This window comes from Portunus trituberculatus, chromosome 3 (assembly GCF_017591435.1).
Source record: "Portunus trituberculatus isolate SZX2019 chromosome 3, ASM1759143v1, whole genome shotgun sequence".
Lineage (NCBI taxonomy): Eukaryota > Metazoa > Arthropoda > Malacostraca > Decapoda > Portunidae > Portunus > Portunus trituberculatus.
This window is the reverse complement of record NC_059257.1, coordinates 3,689,370-3,706,188: the sequence shown is the minus strand read 5'-3', so window position 1 is coordinate 3,706,188 and position 16,819 is coordinate 3,689,370. Positions and strand designations below refer to the sequence as shown.

The window sequence follows — 16,819 nt, the reverse complement described above, 5'->3', positions numbered from 1 at the left end:
GTCCTGTATCTGAAGACTCACTATTTACAAAAGTTACCGATTGATCAATTTTTTCTTTATCCACACTTGTCTAACTCGAAAGTAGATCAACAGCTTACTTTCCCACACATCCCACACTTATTTTTCGTAGTGTCTTTAATTACGTAGCTAAGAGGAGAGTAAGATATATGAACCCTCTCACTCTCTCTCTCCTCTCCTCTCACTGTCACAACTCTCCCTCACTCTCCCTAAAATAAGAATAAATAGAAAAATAAATAAAAAAATAGAAATAGATAAATAAATAAAAAAAAAAGGAACATAACTATGGATGCATTACAAAGACTACACAAGGAACAATATATATACACAATAAAAAATAAGAAAAAATCAATAAATCCAAATATCAACAAAGATATAACAATAACACTAACAGTAATAATAAATGATGCATGAATTACACTACTAATGTACTTTATACTTGGGAAGATCTAAATAGTATATGACTAACACCTGAAGCACTCCTCACACTGCTGGCAGTTTGGTGGCCTGGGATGTTTGACTGTTGGTTGTGACTTGACTGCCTCTTGTGTTGGTAAAGGACAAGTGTAAAGGAGTGAGTTATTGGTAGTGTTGGGATTTTGTGTTCCCTTAGTGTTGTTTGTGTCTTAAGTTGGTAAAGGAACACGTGTAAAGGAGTAGTATTGTTGTTTTTGGTCCCCTTAGTGTTCCTTTGTTTGTGTTTGCATCTTGTGTTGGTAAAGGAACAAGTGTAAAGGAGTGAGTCATTGGTAGTGTTGGGTTTTTGTGTTCTTGGTGTTCATTTGTGTTTTGTGGTGTGTTGTGGAGTGTGTTTGTGTTGTTTGTCTACTGTTTTGCCTCTTGTGTTGGTGAAGGACATGTGTAGAGGAGTGAGTCATTGGTAGTGTTGGGTTTTCTCTCCGTAGTGTTAATTCCTTTGTTTGTGTGTTGTGGTGTGTTGGTGGGTGTGTTTGTGTTGTGTTGCAGAGCAGTGAAGGGTTCAAGGAATGACTCGTAGTGCCTCCAGTGTTGAAATGAATGGTGTAGGTTTCTTGCACAACAATTACTTCCCTTTTAAAATGACTATGATACTTTTTGAAATAATTTGTTTTGTTTAGAGGTTGTGTTTGTTACTCTCAAGTCTGTCAAATTCCTTTCAAGCATTGGCTGACTTGATGTTCACAATGGCACCACAACTGTTCCACTCGGGACACTTATGAATCAAATTCTTGAATCATTCTTTTGTAAACTGACATGTTCTTAACTTTGGAGATGATCTACATTTCAATATTTCATCCCATCTTTCTTCTCATCACATGCTCATGTTCAAGATTTATACATTTTCAAATCAGAACAAAACAAAATCATTTCATTTGTAACTTTTGAAAAACTAATTTTGACACTTCAGTACTGTGTGCATCTTTACTGTAGAAGTGAGAGTGACCAGAGTGTGTGAGGTGCAGCGCAGCACGGCACAGTGCCACCCCTGCCCCAAGGAACAGCCACACCAGCAGCGAGTGAGGAGCACCCAGGTGGCAGCAGGGTGGGCACAGGGAGATGTCCTGTGCACCACAGGCGCTCTACTCTGATGGAAACACTGTCTCCAGCCCAGTGGGGGGGTTAAGGTGGAATGGCTTGCAGTGGATATGACTGTGAAGGATAAACCACTAAGCCACGCCTGCCACAGCCCGCTGCTGCGCCAGCTGCCACGCCGGCATGGACCGACGGGCAGTGCATTGCCACGGCACTTCACTGCGGCGCCTGCTGGCCCACCGCCCGGCCGGCGCCGCGGTGAGTGCCAGCGCCGGGCTGTGGTGGGGCGGCCACACCTAGGCTGGTGCTCCGACACGCTCAACTCCCTGGGCAGGACGGCCGTCAGGGGCCAGTGTGAGGGTGGCTCCCCTAAGTGACGGTGCACAAACCTGGTGAATCAAGCCTTGCTAACAATCACTGCAATGAGAGAGGCCCAGTGAGGTGGTGGCGGCGGCGGTTGAGAGTGTCGGAGCACGGGCCGTGGAGCTAGACTAACTAGAGCAACCAGAAAGGCAATACTACCTAGAGATGATATCAGCTTCACCTCATGGGAATAATCAGGCTGGTCACTGGGGAGAGAAGCGTTCCACTATCAGAATGGCATGCAGAACACAAAAATGCCATACCAAGTGATCATTACAGTCCATGGAAGGTATCAATAACATACACTCACACCTTACTGATGACAGCTACATACTGCTAGTCAAAGGCGGGCAGTGTGGCGCCCTCACTGGCCTGGGGGGCGGGGGTGATGGGGCAGGGGGGTGACAAGACTAGGGAAGGGAAGGGTGAGGAGTGGGAAGGACAGTGGACACAGGACGGACAGGACAACACAGGACAAAGAGGAAGAGGAAGAGGAAGAGGAAGAGGAGAAGGACAAGGAGGAGGAGGAGGGTGTGGAGACTTATACAGGACAACAAATGTGCTTAGAAACTTCACAATATGTACAGCTTTCCCATTTTGTTTGCCACGTCGACTGAAGCAAGCGTGGAGGCAAGAAAGTGCAACCCAAGTCAATCCCCACTTACACACACACGCACAAACACAGGTACAGTCTGACCTTCACTCTGACACCTTTATTTCACTCCTGCGACCTTCAAATATGTACCTTTATATCATTGTGTGTGTTTTCTTTATGCATTTTCTTATTTCTTATTTTTCTTTCTATTCTTCCTCCTTTCATCTTTCTTTTTCATCTATGCACTTTTTTGCTCATTATCCTTTATCCCCATCATCTTTCCCACTCCCATCTCCTATTTACCTATTCCCTATCCATTATCTTTCTTTTTCCTTCCATCCTTCTTCCTATCTTTATCCAATACTGCTTTCTTTATCTTCTCTTCTTTATCTTATTCTTCCTTCTGTCTATATTTCTTCTTTTTCATTTCTTCTCTCTCCTTTTCCTATTCTATCATTCTTTCTTCCATTTCCTAAAACACTGATAATCTGTCTTGTCTCTCCTTTCTTCTTGTTTTTCTCCTTTTCTTCCTCTTTCTTTCTCTTCCTCTATTTCCTCTTCTTTATCTTACTCTTCTCTTCCCTTTTCTTTCTCTATCCTCTTCCTTCTCATCTTTATTAGTGTTTTTTATCTTCTTTTCCTCTCCTCTCTTCCTCTTCCTCTTTCTCTGTCTTCCCTAAATATTTATCCTCCCTTCTAATATTATTCTTCCTCTTCTTTAATTTCTAGTATCTTTTCCTATATCTCTCCTCCTCTTCCTCTTCCTCCTTCCCCAATACCTTTCTTCCTCCTCTTTTTCTAGAACCCTTTCTTTGTATTTCTCTTCCTCTTCCTCTTTACTTATTTCTTTTTTTTCTTTATCTTCTTCCTCCTCCTCCAAAGATATCTAAAACTTGTACTCCTCCTCCTCCTCTTCTTTTTTTTATCTTTTCTTCCTCCTCCTCCTCTTTCACCTTCTTCATCTCCTCTTCCTCCTCCATTTTTAAGTTTCCTTTTCTTCTTTTCTTATGTATTCTTCCTCCTCCTTAAGTTAAAGTACCTGCATTCCTCCTCCTCCTTTCTTCTTTTATTCTTCCTCCTCCTGAAGTTAAAGTACCTGTATTCCTCCTCCTCTTCTTCCACCTCCTTCCTCCTCCTCCTCCTCCTCCTCCTCCAAGTCAGTGCCAGTGAGGGGACCACACTACACCCATTTCTTGGTACTTACGGAGACTTGAGTGGCAAGGTTGAAATTCGGCCCTGGTGATCTTTTCTTGCTTGACCCAGTGGAGTTCGGCGTCGCGTTCTGCCCCGACGCTGACCCTTTCCGCTTCCTCCGCTTGTTGGGTGCTCGCTGGGTCTCTGTGGGGGTGGGGGGAAAGCCATGGTTAGATTAGGTTAGGTTTTAGTTTGGTGTTTTGTGTGTTGTGTTGTGTTTATCTTTTTTTTTTTTTTTCAGTTTTTGTTAGTGTGTGTTTGTGTGTGTGTGTGAGTGACGAGCCTGTGTTTGCGTTTTTATTTATTTTTTTCTCTCCTTTTTTTCATTTTCATAGGTGGTTTTTATTTATCTTTTTTTTCCTCTATGTTGAGTCTTATTATTGCTTTCTCTCTTTCTTTGGTGCGTGTGTGAGTTATGAGTTTGTTTCTACTTTCTTTCCTTTCCTTGTTGTTCCTGAGCGGTGGTGTGCATTCCATCACTTAGACATGTTCTGTTTTCCACTGGTTGAGTTATTTTTTCATTTACTTTTTTTGGTGTGAGTTCCAAGCCTGTGTTTGTTTTATATTTTTTTTTTTTTGTTAATAGTTGGAATGCTGCTTCTTATCTATACATTTCCATTTTCTATTGAGTTGATGTTATTAGTGTGTTCCTTCTCTTTATAAGAAGGAAATGTTCTCTACTATGTGTTTTCTTTTCTCCAGTTACTACATTGTCCTTCATACATCACCACTTCCTGGACATCAGTGTCCTCTAATGCAGTTCATTCATTTCATCCGTCACTGCTGATTTCATTGCTACAACCTTTCCTTCCTCTTTACTAAAGACTGCCAGAAGTGATGCTTTCCCTATAACTTTAAAGATTCAAACATCAAACAAATATTACTCTCTCTCTCTCTCCCTCTTAGGTGGTGACTTTTTCAGCACCAACACTTCATGAGAGTACAGAGTAGTGACAGCAGTGTGTGTGTGTGTGTGTGTGTGTGTGTGTGTCATGGTACTAACACATGCACGTGCACACAAGCACACGCGCACTCATGCACACACACATCACTGCAGTGTACCCATAAAGTGACTGCACTTTGTACTAAACACTGAGGGAAACATGAGTCTGCAGCGTATGTACAATTATTGGTGAGTGTGGTTCATGTCACCAGGCAGGAACACCACTACCACCACTGCAAGGAGTACCATGCCTCTCGGCTCACTCACACACCACCACCATCACCACCAGCCAGTGCTTGGCGACACACCAACACTTGTTGGGCGGACACACACCTTTCATCTTGAGTCACCAGGTACAACCTGTAAATTGTTATGAACACTTGTACAAAACTGGTGCACATCAAATGTCACGTGGTGAATTTTATGCTTTGTGTTTATCAAGTAAAGAGAAAACACATTCACTGTACATGTCCAATTACTGTGAAAGAGTTCTTGAGACTCAAACACAAGCATGGCATGGTGAGAGACAAACATTGAGTCTATGTAATGACTTTCAAAACATTCTCATAACTCACACCTCACTTTGCAAATAAAACACAAAACTCTCCACTGGTTCAATCACAGAAAGCATCAAATTTAGTAAGCACCGACAAACATCTTTATCAACACAACCACCTTTGTCCTTCCTTTTCAAAACCCTCACAGCTCACACACCACTCAATAAACACAACACAACACTGACTGGGTGAGGGAGAACACACCTTAGTGACTTCACCACCTCACACAACACTCCCAACCACAGCACTGGTGAGGAGAGGCACAACACCATGCCACTCACCACCACGCACCGCAAACACCTGGCTCGTTCCTCACACCTTCAACAGGTACGTCCCACACAGGTAAAACTCGTTAGCACCAATAAATCTACACAGCCCTTAAAAACTGTGAATTAAACCCACCAGTGCTAGTGAAGTGGGGTTAGACAAGCACCGTTAGCCAATTGTTAGTGCTAGTGTTATCTTTTATGCTAGTGTTAGACGAGTCAGGCAGTGGGAGGCATGCAGACAGACAGACAGACAGACAGACAGACACACAGACAAGCGTTATTCTACATGCACACTGAACTAATTAGATAAAGGAAAGCCAAGATGCAAAAAGGAGGGTGCTGGAAATATTCTCTCTCTCTCTCTCTCTCTCTCTTTCCTGAAGTATTCATGTGTGTGTGTGTGTGTGTGTGTGTGTGTGTGTGTGTGTGTGTGTGTGTGTGTGTGTGTGTGTTTCTCATGGTGATTATTTCTAGTGGGAGTAAATGTTTTGTTTCTCTCTCTCTCTCTCTCTCTCTCTGCTCTTAGCACTTACCTCTGTTTATACTATACACAAATCATAATTAGGAAGGATAAGGTGGTTTGACACACACACACACACAGTGCATACATTCCACAAAGCTTGCAAATTGTGTATAGTTTGCCGTGGTTTCATGTGCAGAAACACACACACACACACACACACACACACACACACACACACACACACACACACACACACACACACACAGAGCAATAGCATTTACGAGTGAATGAAACTTTTGGTGGTATTTGAAAAAAGCAGTGAGTGAGGAGCTGTTTGTTTGTGTGTGTGTGTGTGTGTGTGTGTGTGTGTGTGTGTGTGTGTGTGTGTGTGTGTGTGTGTGAGCGAGCTAGTGAGTGAGTGAGAGTGAGTGAGTGACAGAGTGGAGTGCATTGAGAGAGAGAGAGAGAGAGAGAGAGAGAGAGAGAGAGAGAGAGAGAGAGAGAGAGAGAGAGAGAGAGAGAGAGAGAGAGAGAGAGAGAGAGAGAGAGAGAGAGAGAGAGAGAGAGAGAGAGAGAGAGAGAGAGAGAGAGAGAGAGAGAGAGAGAGAGAGAGAGAGAGAGAGGCATACCACACAACCACACCACAACAGCAGATCTCCACCACATACCTCCTTCTGCCCCCATTCTACCATTTGACTGGTTAGCAGCACCTAAGGCAAACAGAACACAACCGATCACAACAACATCAACAACAACAACAACCACACAACAACAACAACAACAAGGACAGACATACAGGAGGCTGAAAAAGATGACCTGGTTCTATATATTGACCTTTCCTACTCAGACTAATGTGTGTTTGGGTGTGTGTTGATTTTCCTGGTGATTGTCTTGGTGAAGTGATCGGTAAAATTGTTTTTCTTGCGGTCTTGAATTAGCAGTGTGTTTTTTTTCTAATTTATTTTTCTCTCACTTTTTTTTCTTTATTTTGTTTTGTGAGGGTGTGAGTTTGTTTATTTATTTATTTATTTGTTGTTTGTCTTGGTGAAATGATTGGGAAAGATGTTTTATTCTTGTGTTTTGAATGTGTGTGTGTGTGTAATTCACTGTTTGATCTGGTGCAGTCTCTGACGAGACAGCCAGACGTTACCCTACGGAACGAGCTCAGAGCTCATTATTTCCGATCTTGGGATAGGCGTGAGACCAGGCACACACCACACACCGGGACAACAAGGTCACAACTCCTCGATTTACATCCCGTACCTACTCACTGCTAGGTGAACACCACCTACACGTCAAAGGAGACACACCCAAATATCTCCACCCGGCCGGGGAATCGAACCCCGGTCCTCTGGCTTGTGAAGCCAGCGCTCTAACCACTGAGCTACCGGGCCGTGTGTGTGTGTGTGTGTGTGTGTTTAGATTCGTGGTGATTTTTTGTGTGTGTTGAGTCTTCTTATGGTTTGAATATATATCTTTATTTTATTTATTTAGTTTTTTTGGTGTGTTTTTTTTTTTTTTTACAGTTTGAATATATATATGAATTTGTTTGTCATTTTTTGCTTGTTAGTGTTATTTATTTATCTATTTATTCATTTTAATTTTAATTTTTCTTTATTTCTGTTAGTGTGTGTGTGATTTTCTTGTAGAGGTTTGTGAGTGTCTGTGTGTCTTATTTAATCAATGTACATGGTGGTGGTGGTGGTGGTGGTGGTGGTGGTGATGGTGGTGGGGCAGGTAAGGAAGTCAATAATGTCACACTTTCATCATTTGTCACATTATATTTACAATCTTCCAGGCATCTTTTTGTACCTACTGTCTCTTTTTGTGTGTGTCTAAATATTTGCAGCCTGAGTCATCTATTTGTTGTATGTTACTTTTATCTATTTTTATTTATCTATTCTATCTATCTATGTATATTTTTTTTTATCTATTTCTTGTACTTTACTTTTCTCTCTTGTAAATTGTTCTGCTACCTTGGAAAACTCTACTTCATATATCATTTCTTTATTTCTTTATTTTATTTTTCTTTATTTTTTTTTTTACAATTTTTCAACCTACCAAATTTCTTACAAAGGTCTGAAAAAACTGTTATGCTGGCCAGGAAACACAGGATTAACATCACATTCCTTCCTTCTCTGTGTGTGTGTAAGCATTCACAGCCTAAGTCATTCATTTCTTGTACTTTTTTGCATATTTTTGCCTCTTACACATGTTTCTGCTATCTTAAACTCTAGTTCATATATTTTTTCTTTATTTCTTCTCCTTCTTTATTTATTTTTGTGAGTCTAATCAAGTACAATTTTTCAACCTATCAGATTTCTTACAAAGGTCTGAAAAAATTGTTATACTGCCAAGAAACATTGAATTTGCATAATATTCTACAATTTTCTGTGTGTGTCTAGTTATTCACACTCTAAGTCATCTATTCTTTGTAGTTTCAGCATCTCTGCCCCTTACATATGGTTCTGCTACCTTGGGAAACTCCAGTACATATATTATTCTTTTTTAATTTATTTTTATATTTATTCATTCATTTTTTTATTATTACTATTTTTTTGTGTGTATGTCAAAACTCATATACATTTTTTCAGCCTACCAAATTTTATACTATGCTCTGAAAACTATACTACCTAGAAAACACAAAATTAACATCATATTCCTTACTTCTGTGTGTCTAAATATTCACAGCCTGAGTCATTCATTTTTTGTACTTTTAGCATCTTTTTGCCTCCTACATATGTTTTTGCTACCTTATGAAGCTCCAGTATATATATTGTTCTGATTTTTCTTTTATCATCCTTTTTTTTGTGTCTAATCATGTACAACTTTTATCATAACAAATTTCTTATCTAAAAACACATTACATCAATACCACTTTCTCTCCTCTCTTGTGTGTCTACATATTTACAGCCTGAGTAAATCTTTTTGTACTTTTGTCATGTTTTTGTGTGATTCAATACCTTGTCGAGCTGTGAGTGTTGGCACAGTAACCACAGCAGTGAAAGTGTTGGGAAAATTAGCAATGAATCTTCTAGTTGGGAATAATAGTAATGAATCTTCTGTTTGCTCAAGGTGTCTGTCTAACTGTGTCACAAATCACTGTCTTGTATCATGTGTCTTTGTATCACTTACCTAACTAAACCAGTGTAATAAAAGTGTAGGAAAAAAAATAACAGCAATGAATCTTCTGTTTGCTGGCCTTAAGCAGTCTGTCTAACTGTATCATGTGTCTGTCTGACCTTACCTTACCTTACCTAATCTAACCTAACCTAACCTAACCACACCAATGAAAGTGTAGGACAAAAAAATAGTAATGAATCTTCTGTTTCCTCAAGGTGTCTGTTTAACTGTATCACAAATCACTGTCTTGTATTGTGTGTCTTTGTATCACCCAACCCAGCCCAGCCCAGCCCAGCCCAGCCCAGCCCAGTCCAACCTAACCTAACCTAAACACACCAATCAAAGCAGATTAAATAAAAATGTAATGAATCTTCTGTTTGCTCAAGGTGTCTGTTTAACTGTATCACAAACCACTCTTGTATCATGTGTCTTTGTGTCACCCATCTAACCTTTATGATCAGTTCTCAAGGTCACAATTAAGGTCATGTCTGGTGGGAAAGGTCACATCAGGTCAAGACTGCATAGTGAGGGAGGGAGGGAGGGAGGGAGGGAGGGACGGAGGGAAGAGAACAGAAGTAGGGAGGGAGAGAGGGAGAGAGACAATGAGAGCAGAATCACATAAACACATTGGGAGAAATAAATAAATAAAAAGTGGTTAACAATATCGATAAAATAAATGAACAGTAAAAAAAAAAAAAAAAAAAAAAAAACAATTATTTACATTAATGCTGCCTCTTTTGTTTTGCTTAAGCCAGGCCGCACAGAGGGTTAATTGCACTGAGGAGAGGAACACAGGTAGGGAACACAGAGGGGCCAACACAAACCAGGCTGGGTGCACAGGTAAGTAGCCCAAAGTAGCCCAATGTCTGCCCAAAATAGCCCAATATGTCAACCCAAAGTACCCCAAAACAGAAAGGGGGAAAAATAGCAGAGAGAGAGAGAGAGAGAGAGAGAGAGAGAGAGAGAGAGAGAGAGAGAGAGAGAGAGAGAGAGAGAGAGAGAGAGAGAGAGAGAGAGAGAGACATAGAGAAACAGAGACAGACAGACAGACAGACAGACAGATAGATAGACAGACAGACAGGTAAACAAAGTCACCTTGAAACTCACTAACTATTGGGCAGGTAAATTTTGCTTTAATCAATAATAAAAAAAAGTAAATAAATAAATAAAATAAATGAATAAATACAAGAGTTCCCAGCCTCGTTTGTGGTGACCGGCCCTGCACACATACACAGAACATACGCACATACACACACCCATGTACGCGCGTCCCCCAGCCAGACAGGCGCGCACACAGGGACACAGGCTGTTCACATACATGTACACACAAATATATATAAATTATGGCCATCCTCGTACCCCTGTGTGTGTGTGTGTGTGTGTGTGTGTGTGTGTGTGTGTGTGTGTGTGTGTGTGTGTGTGTGTTGATATGGAAATGTTTAAATAAAAAGGATGTGAGAAAATGAAATAAATAAAATAAGAATGATGATATAAAATAGATAAAATGAAAGGTTTGGAAATGTGAGAAAAAGAAAATGTAAGAAGAAAAAGATTTATATAGTCGGAAAAAAATAAAATAAAAATAAAAATAAAAAAGTGTGGATTTAAAAATATAATGAAGTTTGGAAATCTGTTAAAAAATACAGAAATGTTTACACAATTTAGATGTTATGGAGTGAGAAATCTTTCATAGCGTTTGGAAATGTTTAAGAAATGAAGAGTTGGATAAAAAGAAAAGTAATTTGTAGTTTTGAAATACTAAAAATAAAAGTGTTACGATTTGAGAATGTAAACAAAACCTGAAGCAATGGTAAGGCTTAGGGAAATAAAATTAAGGTTAGGGAAATAAAATGAGGTAAGGGGAATAAAATGAGGTTAGGGAAATAAAGAGGTTAGGGAAATAAAGAGGTTAGATTGGGAGCATAAGAATTGGATAAGAATTCATTTATAGCTTTGAAATAAAAGTGTTATGATTTGAGAATATCCGTGAAATCTGAAGCAATATTTGGGGTTAGGAGGATAAAAAGAAATTTGGAAGTATTACAAAATGGATTCTTTGAACGAAAAGTGTAAAGTTTTGACATTGTGAAAAGATGAAATGTCAAAGCTGCAAACACGTGCATGTTGAGAAATGATGAAAAGACAAAATAAAGAGAGGCAAACTGAAATAAAATAAAGAAAAGTCTGACGAGGAGAGGAAAAAGAAAAAAAAAAAAAAAAAAAAAAAAAAAAAATGAAGTTTGAAAAATAAATAAAAAACAGGAAATTGAAAAAAAAAAAAAAAAAAAAAAAGTCTCTGCTGACTTGTAAAGTGTAGATATATGAATAAAAAATAAATAAAAATAAAATAAAAATAAATAAATGATAAAAAAATTGTAGAAGCAAAAACAAAGAAGAATTGTTTTTATATGAAATTTGAGAAATATAAAAAAGAAAAAATAATGATAAAGTGTGTGTGTATATGTGTGTGTGTGTGTGTGTGTGTGTGTGTGTGTGTGTGTGTGTGTGTGTGTGTGTGTGTGTGTGTGTGTGTGTTCCCTGGCCAGGCTGGAGGGAGTGGCAGGTCTAGGACAAGGGAATAAGACATGTTGAAGCCTTTGTGTGAAGCTACGGCCATTACAACACATGCCTCACAATTAATGGAGAGGGAGAGGGGAAAAAAATATATATAAATAAAAAAAAAAATAATAATAATAACAATAATAAATGAAGAAATACAAAATAAAATAAACCAATAAAGAAACATACATTTATATACATTCAAATCCTCCTCATTCTCATAACCTTAGCTGAAACATTATGAAAAACACTAATATCAATAAAAAATAGATAAAACAAGATAACAATAACAATAATAATAATAATAATAATAATAATAATAATAATAACTCTTAAAAACCATTCATGCATTCAAGACATCAAAATTAAACAAAATACAGACATGATACAAAATAATAAAAATGAAAAATAAAAAAATATATATTGTACGACACACGCACATACATAGATAAAGTAACACATTTTAGCACACTACCATTCACAAGGCAATGATATCTACAACTTCTAAAACACTCTATCTAAAAACACATTCTCTCATCTATTTCTCTATATCCCTATTCTAATTCTTTTTCATATATTTCTTTATTTATTTTTCTTCTGTGATCGATTTCTTTCTCTTTTCTTTCTGTTTATTTCTCTTTCCTTCTATTTCTCATTCTTCTATCTATTTATCTATTCTAATTCCTCTTTTTCACATATTTCTCTATTTATTTATTTTTCTTCTGTAATCTATTTCTTCCTCTTTTTCTTTCATCTCTTTTCTTTATTTGTGTTTATTTTCTCTTTCTTTCTATCTATTTTTCATCCTCCTATCTATCTATCTATCTATCTATCTATTCTAATTCTTCTTCTATTCTACTGATTATCTATTCATTTTTCTTTTGTCATCTATTTCTTCCTCTTCTCTTTCATCTTTCTCTATTTATGTGTTTATTTCTCCTTCCTTCTATCTATCTATCTATTCTAATTCATCTTACCATTTCACTATTTCTCTCATTTATTTTTCTTTTATTTTCTTCTAATTCTTCCTTTTGTTCTTCACCTCTTTCTTTCTTTATTTGTTATTTCTCTTCCTTTTATCTATTTATCTATCTATTTCAATTCACCTTATTTTTCACTATTTCTCTATCTATCAGTATTTCCTTTATTTTTCTTCTAATTTTTCCTTTTCTCCTTACTCTCTTTCTTTATTCATGTATTTATTTCTCTCTCTCCTTCTATTCATCTATCTATTCTAATTCATCATCTTTTTCACCATTTCTCTATCTATTTTTCTTTTATAATCTTCTAGTTCTTCCTCTTCCTCTTCTCCTTCATCTCTCTCTTTCTCTATCTATGTGTTTATTTCTCTTTCCTTCCCCCTTTGCTCTCTTCCTTCTTTACTCATTCTTTGTTCTTTGTTTGTCCTTTATTCCCTTCTCTCTCTCCCCCCTGTGTGTGCTTGTTATTCTCTCTCTCTCTCTCTCTCTCTCTCCTTCCCTGTTCCTTGTCTTTCCTCATCCTTATCCTCTGTTTTTTTCCTTCCTTCTCTTTATCTGTTATTGCTTCAGTTCCTTGCTTCATTCAGTCTATACCTCTCTCTCTCTCTTGCATTTCATTATTCTTACTCTCCTTCATTTTCTTTCTGTTTCTCTGTTTTCTTCTTTATCTTCACTTTTTAAATATTTCTCCTCTATTTTTTCTTCCTTTTTCTATTCCTAGCTAACCTAACCTCAAGTAAATTGTTCTATCCTTATCAGTTCATTTTTTCTTTCTTTCTCTCTCTGTCTATCTTTCTAAATACTTTGCTCTTATTCTATTCTATCAATCATATTTTTTTTCTTTCGTTTTGATGTTTTTAGTGCTAACCTAACCTAACCCAGCCTATTTTTTTCTTTTATCCTTTTCATTGTTTATTATATTCTCTTTTTCTCTGTCTGTCTTTCTAAAATCTTCTCTCCTATTGTATTTTATTGATATTTTTCTTTCTTCTCTCTTTTAGTGCTAATCTAATCTATTTTTTCTATTCCTTTTCACTGTTTATTGTATTTTCTATCTCTCTCTGTCTATCTTTCTAAATACTTTGCACCTATTCTATTTTATCAATCATATCTTTTTCTCTTTCTTTTCGTGGTTTTAGTGCTAACCTGAACTAACCTATTTTTTTTCCATACTTTTCCATTGTTTATTGCATTTTCTCTTTTTTTTCTATCTTTCTAAATACTTGCAACCTAACCTAACCTAACCTAACCCTATTCTTTCAATCCTAATCACTTCTCTAACATTTCTTTTATTTCCCTTCTTATTCATAACCAACACTTCTTTATACCTTCCTCTCCTCTCCCTCATCCCCAACACTCCCTGCTCTCTCTCCACTCTCACTCTACAAACTCCCTCTTCTTACCAACACTTCACACATTTTCACCTTAAAGATTCCTACACTTCACCTATTTTCATCCCCTAAAACTGCCTCTCACCCACTTTCACCCCTAAAACTCCCTGCTCTCACCCCAAAACACCCTCTAAAAATTCCCTCACATCACCCACTTTCACCCACAAAACTCCCTCTTCCTCACCCACAATACTTCCCCCTCTCCCTCTCTCCCATCCCAGTGTGGGGGTGGGATAATCAGGGACAGGTGTGGCAGGAGGTGGTGATGGATCAAGGATAGGTGTGGTGGGTGGCCAGGATGGTGGATCAAGGACAGGTGTGGTTGGGTGGTGGCAGGGTATCAGGGACAGGTGTGGCAGTAGTGGTAGGGGGTGGTGGTGGTATGACAGGTATCAGGGACAGGTGTGGGGTACTTTGACTTTACCTGGAGGCGCCACCATTCTCTGCCACTTCTGAAACAGTGTGGTCTTGAGGCAGTCCCGCGGTGAGAGGGCGTATGCCTTGTGTCTTGACATTAACTCCTGCATGGGCTCCAGGATCACACATAACTGAAAGGCCCAGGACAAAATGGGTTAGAGCACAGCTGGGTTGGTTAGGTTAAGTTAGGTTACATAATGTTTGGTTAGGTTAGGTTTGGGTTGGGTAGGATTGGCTAGGTTAGGCTTGGGTTGTGTTGGTTTGGTTGAGTTAGGTTCAATTATATTTTGGCTTGATTTGATTAGGTTAGCTTGGGTTGGTTGGGTTAGTTTTAGGTTCAGTTAGGTTAGGTTACATTATGTTTGGTTTAGCTTGATTTGGTTAGGTTAGTTATTTTCCCAGTATGGTTAGGTTAGGTTTCATTAGATAAAGCAACATTAAGCTTATTCCTTCAATAAATCCTCTGTATGTACCAATGAGGAGTTAGGTTAGGTAAAGTTACATTAGCTTACATTAAGTTGAGTTACATCATCATAGTTCCTCAATAAGTCATCAGTGTGTAACAACGAGGAGAGGAATGATTATATTAAGTCACAATACATTAACCTCTTAAGAACCGAGACAGTTTTTATATCCATCCTGCTTATTGTGCCACTTTCATAGAGCTTCAGAAACTCATGTGGGGGACAAAAATAGCAAAGACTGACCATTAATCTGACCTCCATAAACCCTCCGCAGTGTCAATATTGTTTAACCACACCCAAAACTCATGGTAAGAATGCGTCCCAGTACTGAAGGGATTAAATTACAATAGATCAGCTTCCTCAATCAAATTACAGTAACGAGGGGAAGGAGCAAGTCAGGTTAGGGGGTTAGTGTCAATCAGTCATAGCAAAGAGTGGCAGAATGGCTAAGTTATGTTTCACTCTGCTTTGCTCTCCCCTGACTCCATACACATACTGCAAGGCTACAGAGATGACCAGTTGTGTTGCCAAGAATGACTGACTGTACTGAGAGACAAGGCAAGTGATGTGTTGGTGACAGACTGACCCTGAGAGAGAGAGAGAGAGAGAGAGAGAGAGAGAGAGATAAAGGAGAGGGAACTGAAGACAAAAGGCAATGAGGAAAAGTGCAGAGAGAGAGAGAGAGAGAGAGAGAGAGAGAGAGAGAGAGAGAGAGAGTTAAGAAATGAAAGAAAGAATACAAAGGAACAGAAACCAAAGAAAACAAACTAAATAATGAAAATAATAATAATGATGACAATGATGATGATAATAACAACAATAATAATAATAATAATAATAATAACAACAACCTCACAATTTTCGAACCTTTAGTAATGTAACAAACAAAATAAATAAAAGCTGAGAGAGAGAGAGAGAGAGAGAGAGAGAGAGAGAGAGAGAGAGAGAGAAATACCTACTTCTTCAGCCCTCCTAAAGCATACACAAACCACCTAAATGACTCTAAATGACTCTTAACTCTTCATAAACCACCGGAGCTGCCACACGCCGCCAGGAGAGAAGCTCAGGGCGGGCCAAGACAAAGGACGCTTGTTGTGCCCTCTATAGATATTAACTGTGTGTGTGTGTGTGTGTGTGTGTGAGTGGTGTTTGTGTCTTTATTTAGTGTGTGTGTGTGTGTGTGTGTGTGTGTGTGTGTGTGTGTGTGTGTGTGTGTGTGTGTGTGTGTGTGTGTGTGTGTGTGTGTGTGTGTGTGTGTGTGTGTGTGTGTGTGTGTGTTTTGACTGGTGTTTTGTGTTTCTATTTATCGTGTGTGTGTGTGTGTGTGTGAATGCACAAACTCTATGAAAGAAACTAAAAAAGACGTTCCAATGCCTACTAAATACTCGTTAAACTTGCAAATATATCGTTAACCCCACTAAACTACAAAATATTCACGTTAAACCCAACAACCCACTCGTTAAACCCACAAAAACCAACTCGCTAAACACAAAATACTCGATAAACCCACATGCACTCGTTAAACCTACAAAACACTCTTTAAACCTACAAAAAACACTCGTTTAACCCACAAAAACACTCCTTAAACTTATAACACACTAAATAAACACCCACAATGATCTACACACTCATTAAACCCAGAATTCACTCGTTAAGCCCACAACACATTAAAACCCACAAAACACTAATTAAACCCACAACAGACTCGTTAAACCCACAAAACACTCGTTATACTTACAAAACACTCGCTAAACCCCTAAGAACGTTCGCTAAACCCACAAAACACTCTTAGAACCCACAAAACAATAAAATCCCAGAAAACACTCAATAACCCCACAAAACACTCGTTAAACCCACAACACACTAAATAAACCCACAAAACACCAATATCCTACCACAAAACACTAATTAAAACCGAATAAACGAAATAAACGAACCCTAAAATAGAATTACAGCGCCAACAATTACTAA

The 16,819-nt window shown here is 38.4% G+C and overlaps 1 protein-coding gene across 7 annotated transcripts in view; it reads right to left on the bottom strand.

The window, feature by feature from the left end:
* LOC123507756 (LIM domain-binding protein 2-like) overlaps positions 1 to 16,819 on the bottom strand; it is a 55,090-nt gene that overhangs the window by 12,260 nt on the left and 26,011 nt on the right. For 3 of the 7 annotated variants that reach the window (XM_045260933.1, XM_045260949.1, XM_045260942.1), the window contains exons 6-8: positions 14,392 to 14,515; positions 6,583 to 6,624; positions 3,693 to 3,826 (exon numbers count right to left, since the gene is read on the bottom strand). In XM_045260933.1, the coding sequence (XP_045116868.1) occupies positions 3,693 to 3,826; positions 6,583 to 6,624; positions 14,392 to 14,515 (300 nt within the window). Of the gene's footprint in view, positions 1 to 2,052; positions 2,100 to 3,692; positions 3,827 to 6,582; positions 6,625 to 14,391; positions 14,516 to 16,819 lie in introns of all 7 variants that reach the window. The other 4 variants (XM_045260971.1, XM_045260982.1, XM_045260962.1 and 1 more) reach the window with 2 other exon arrangements.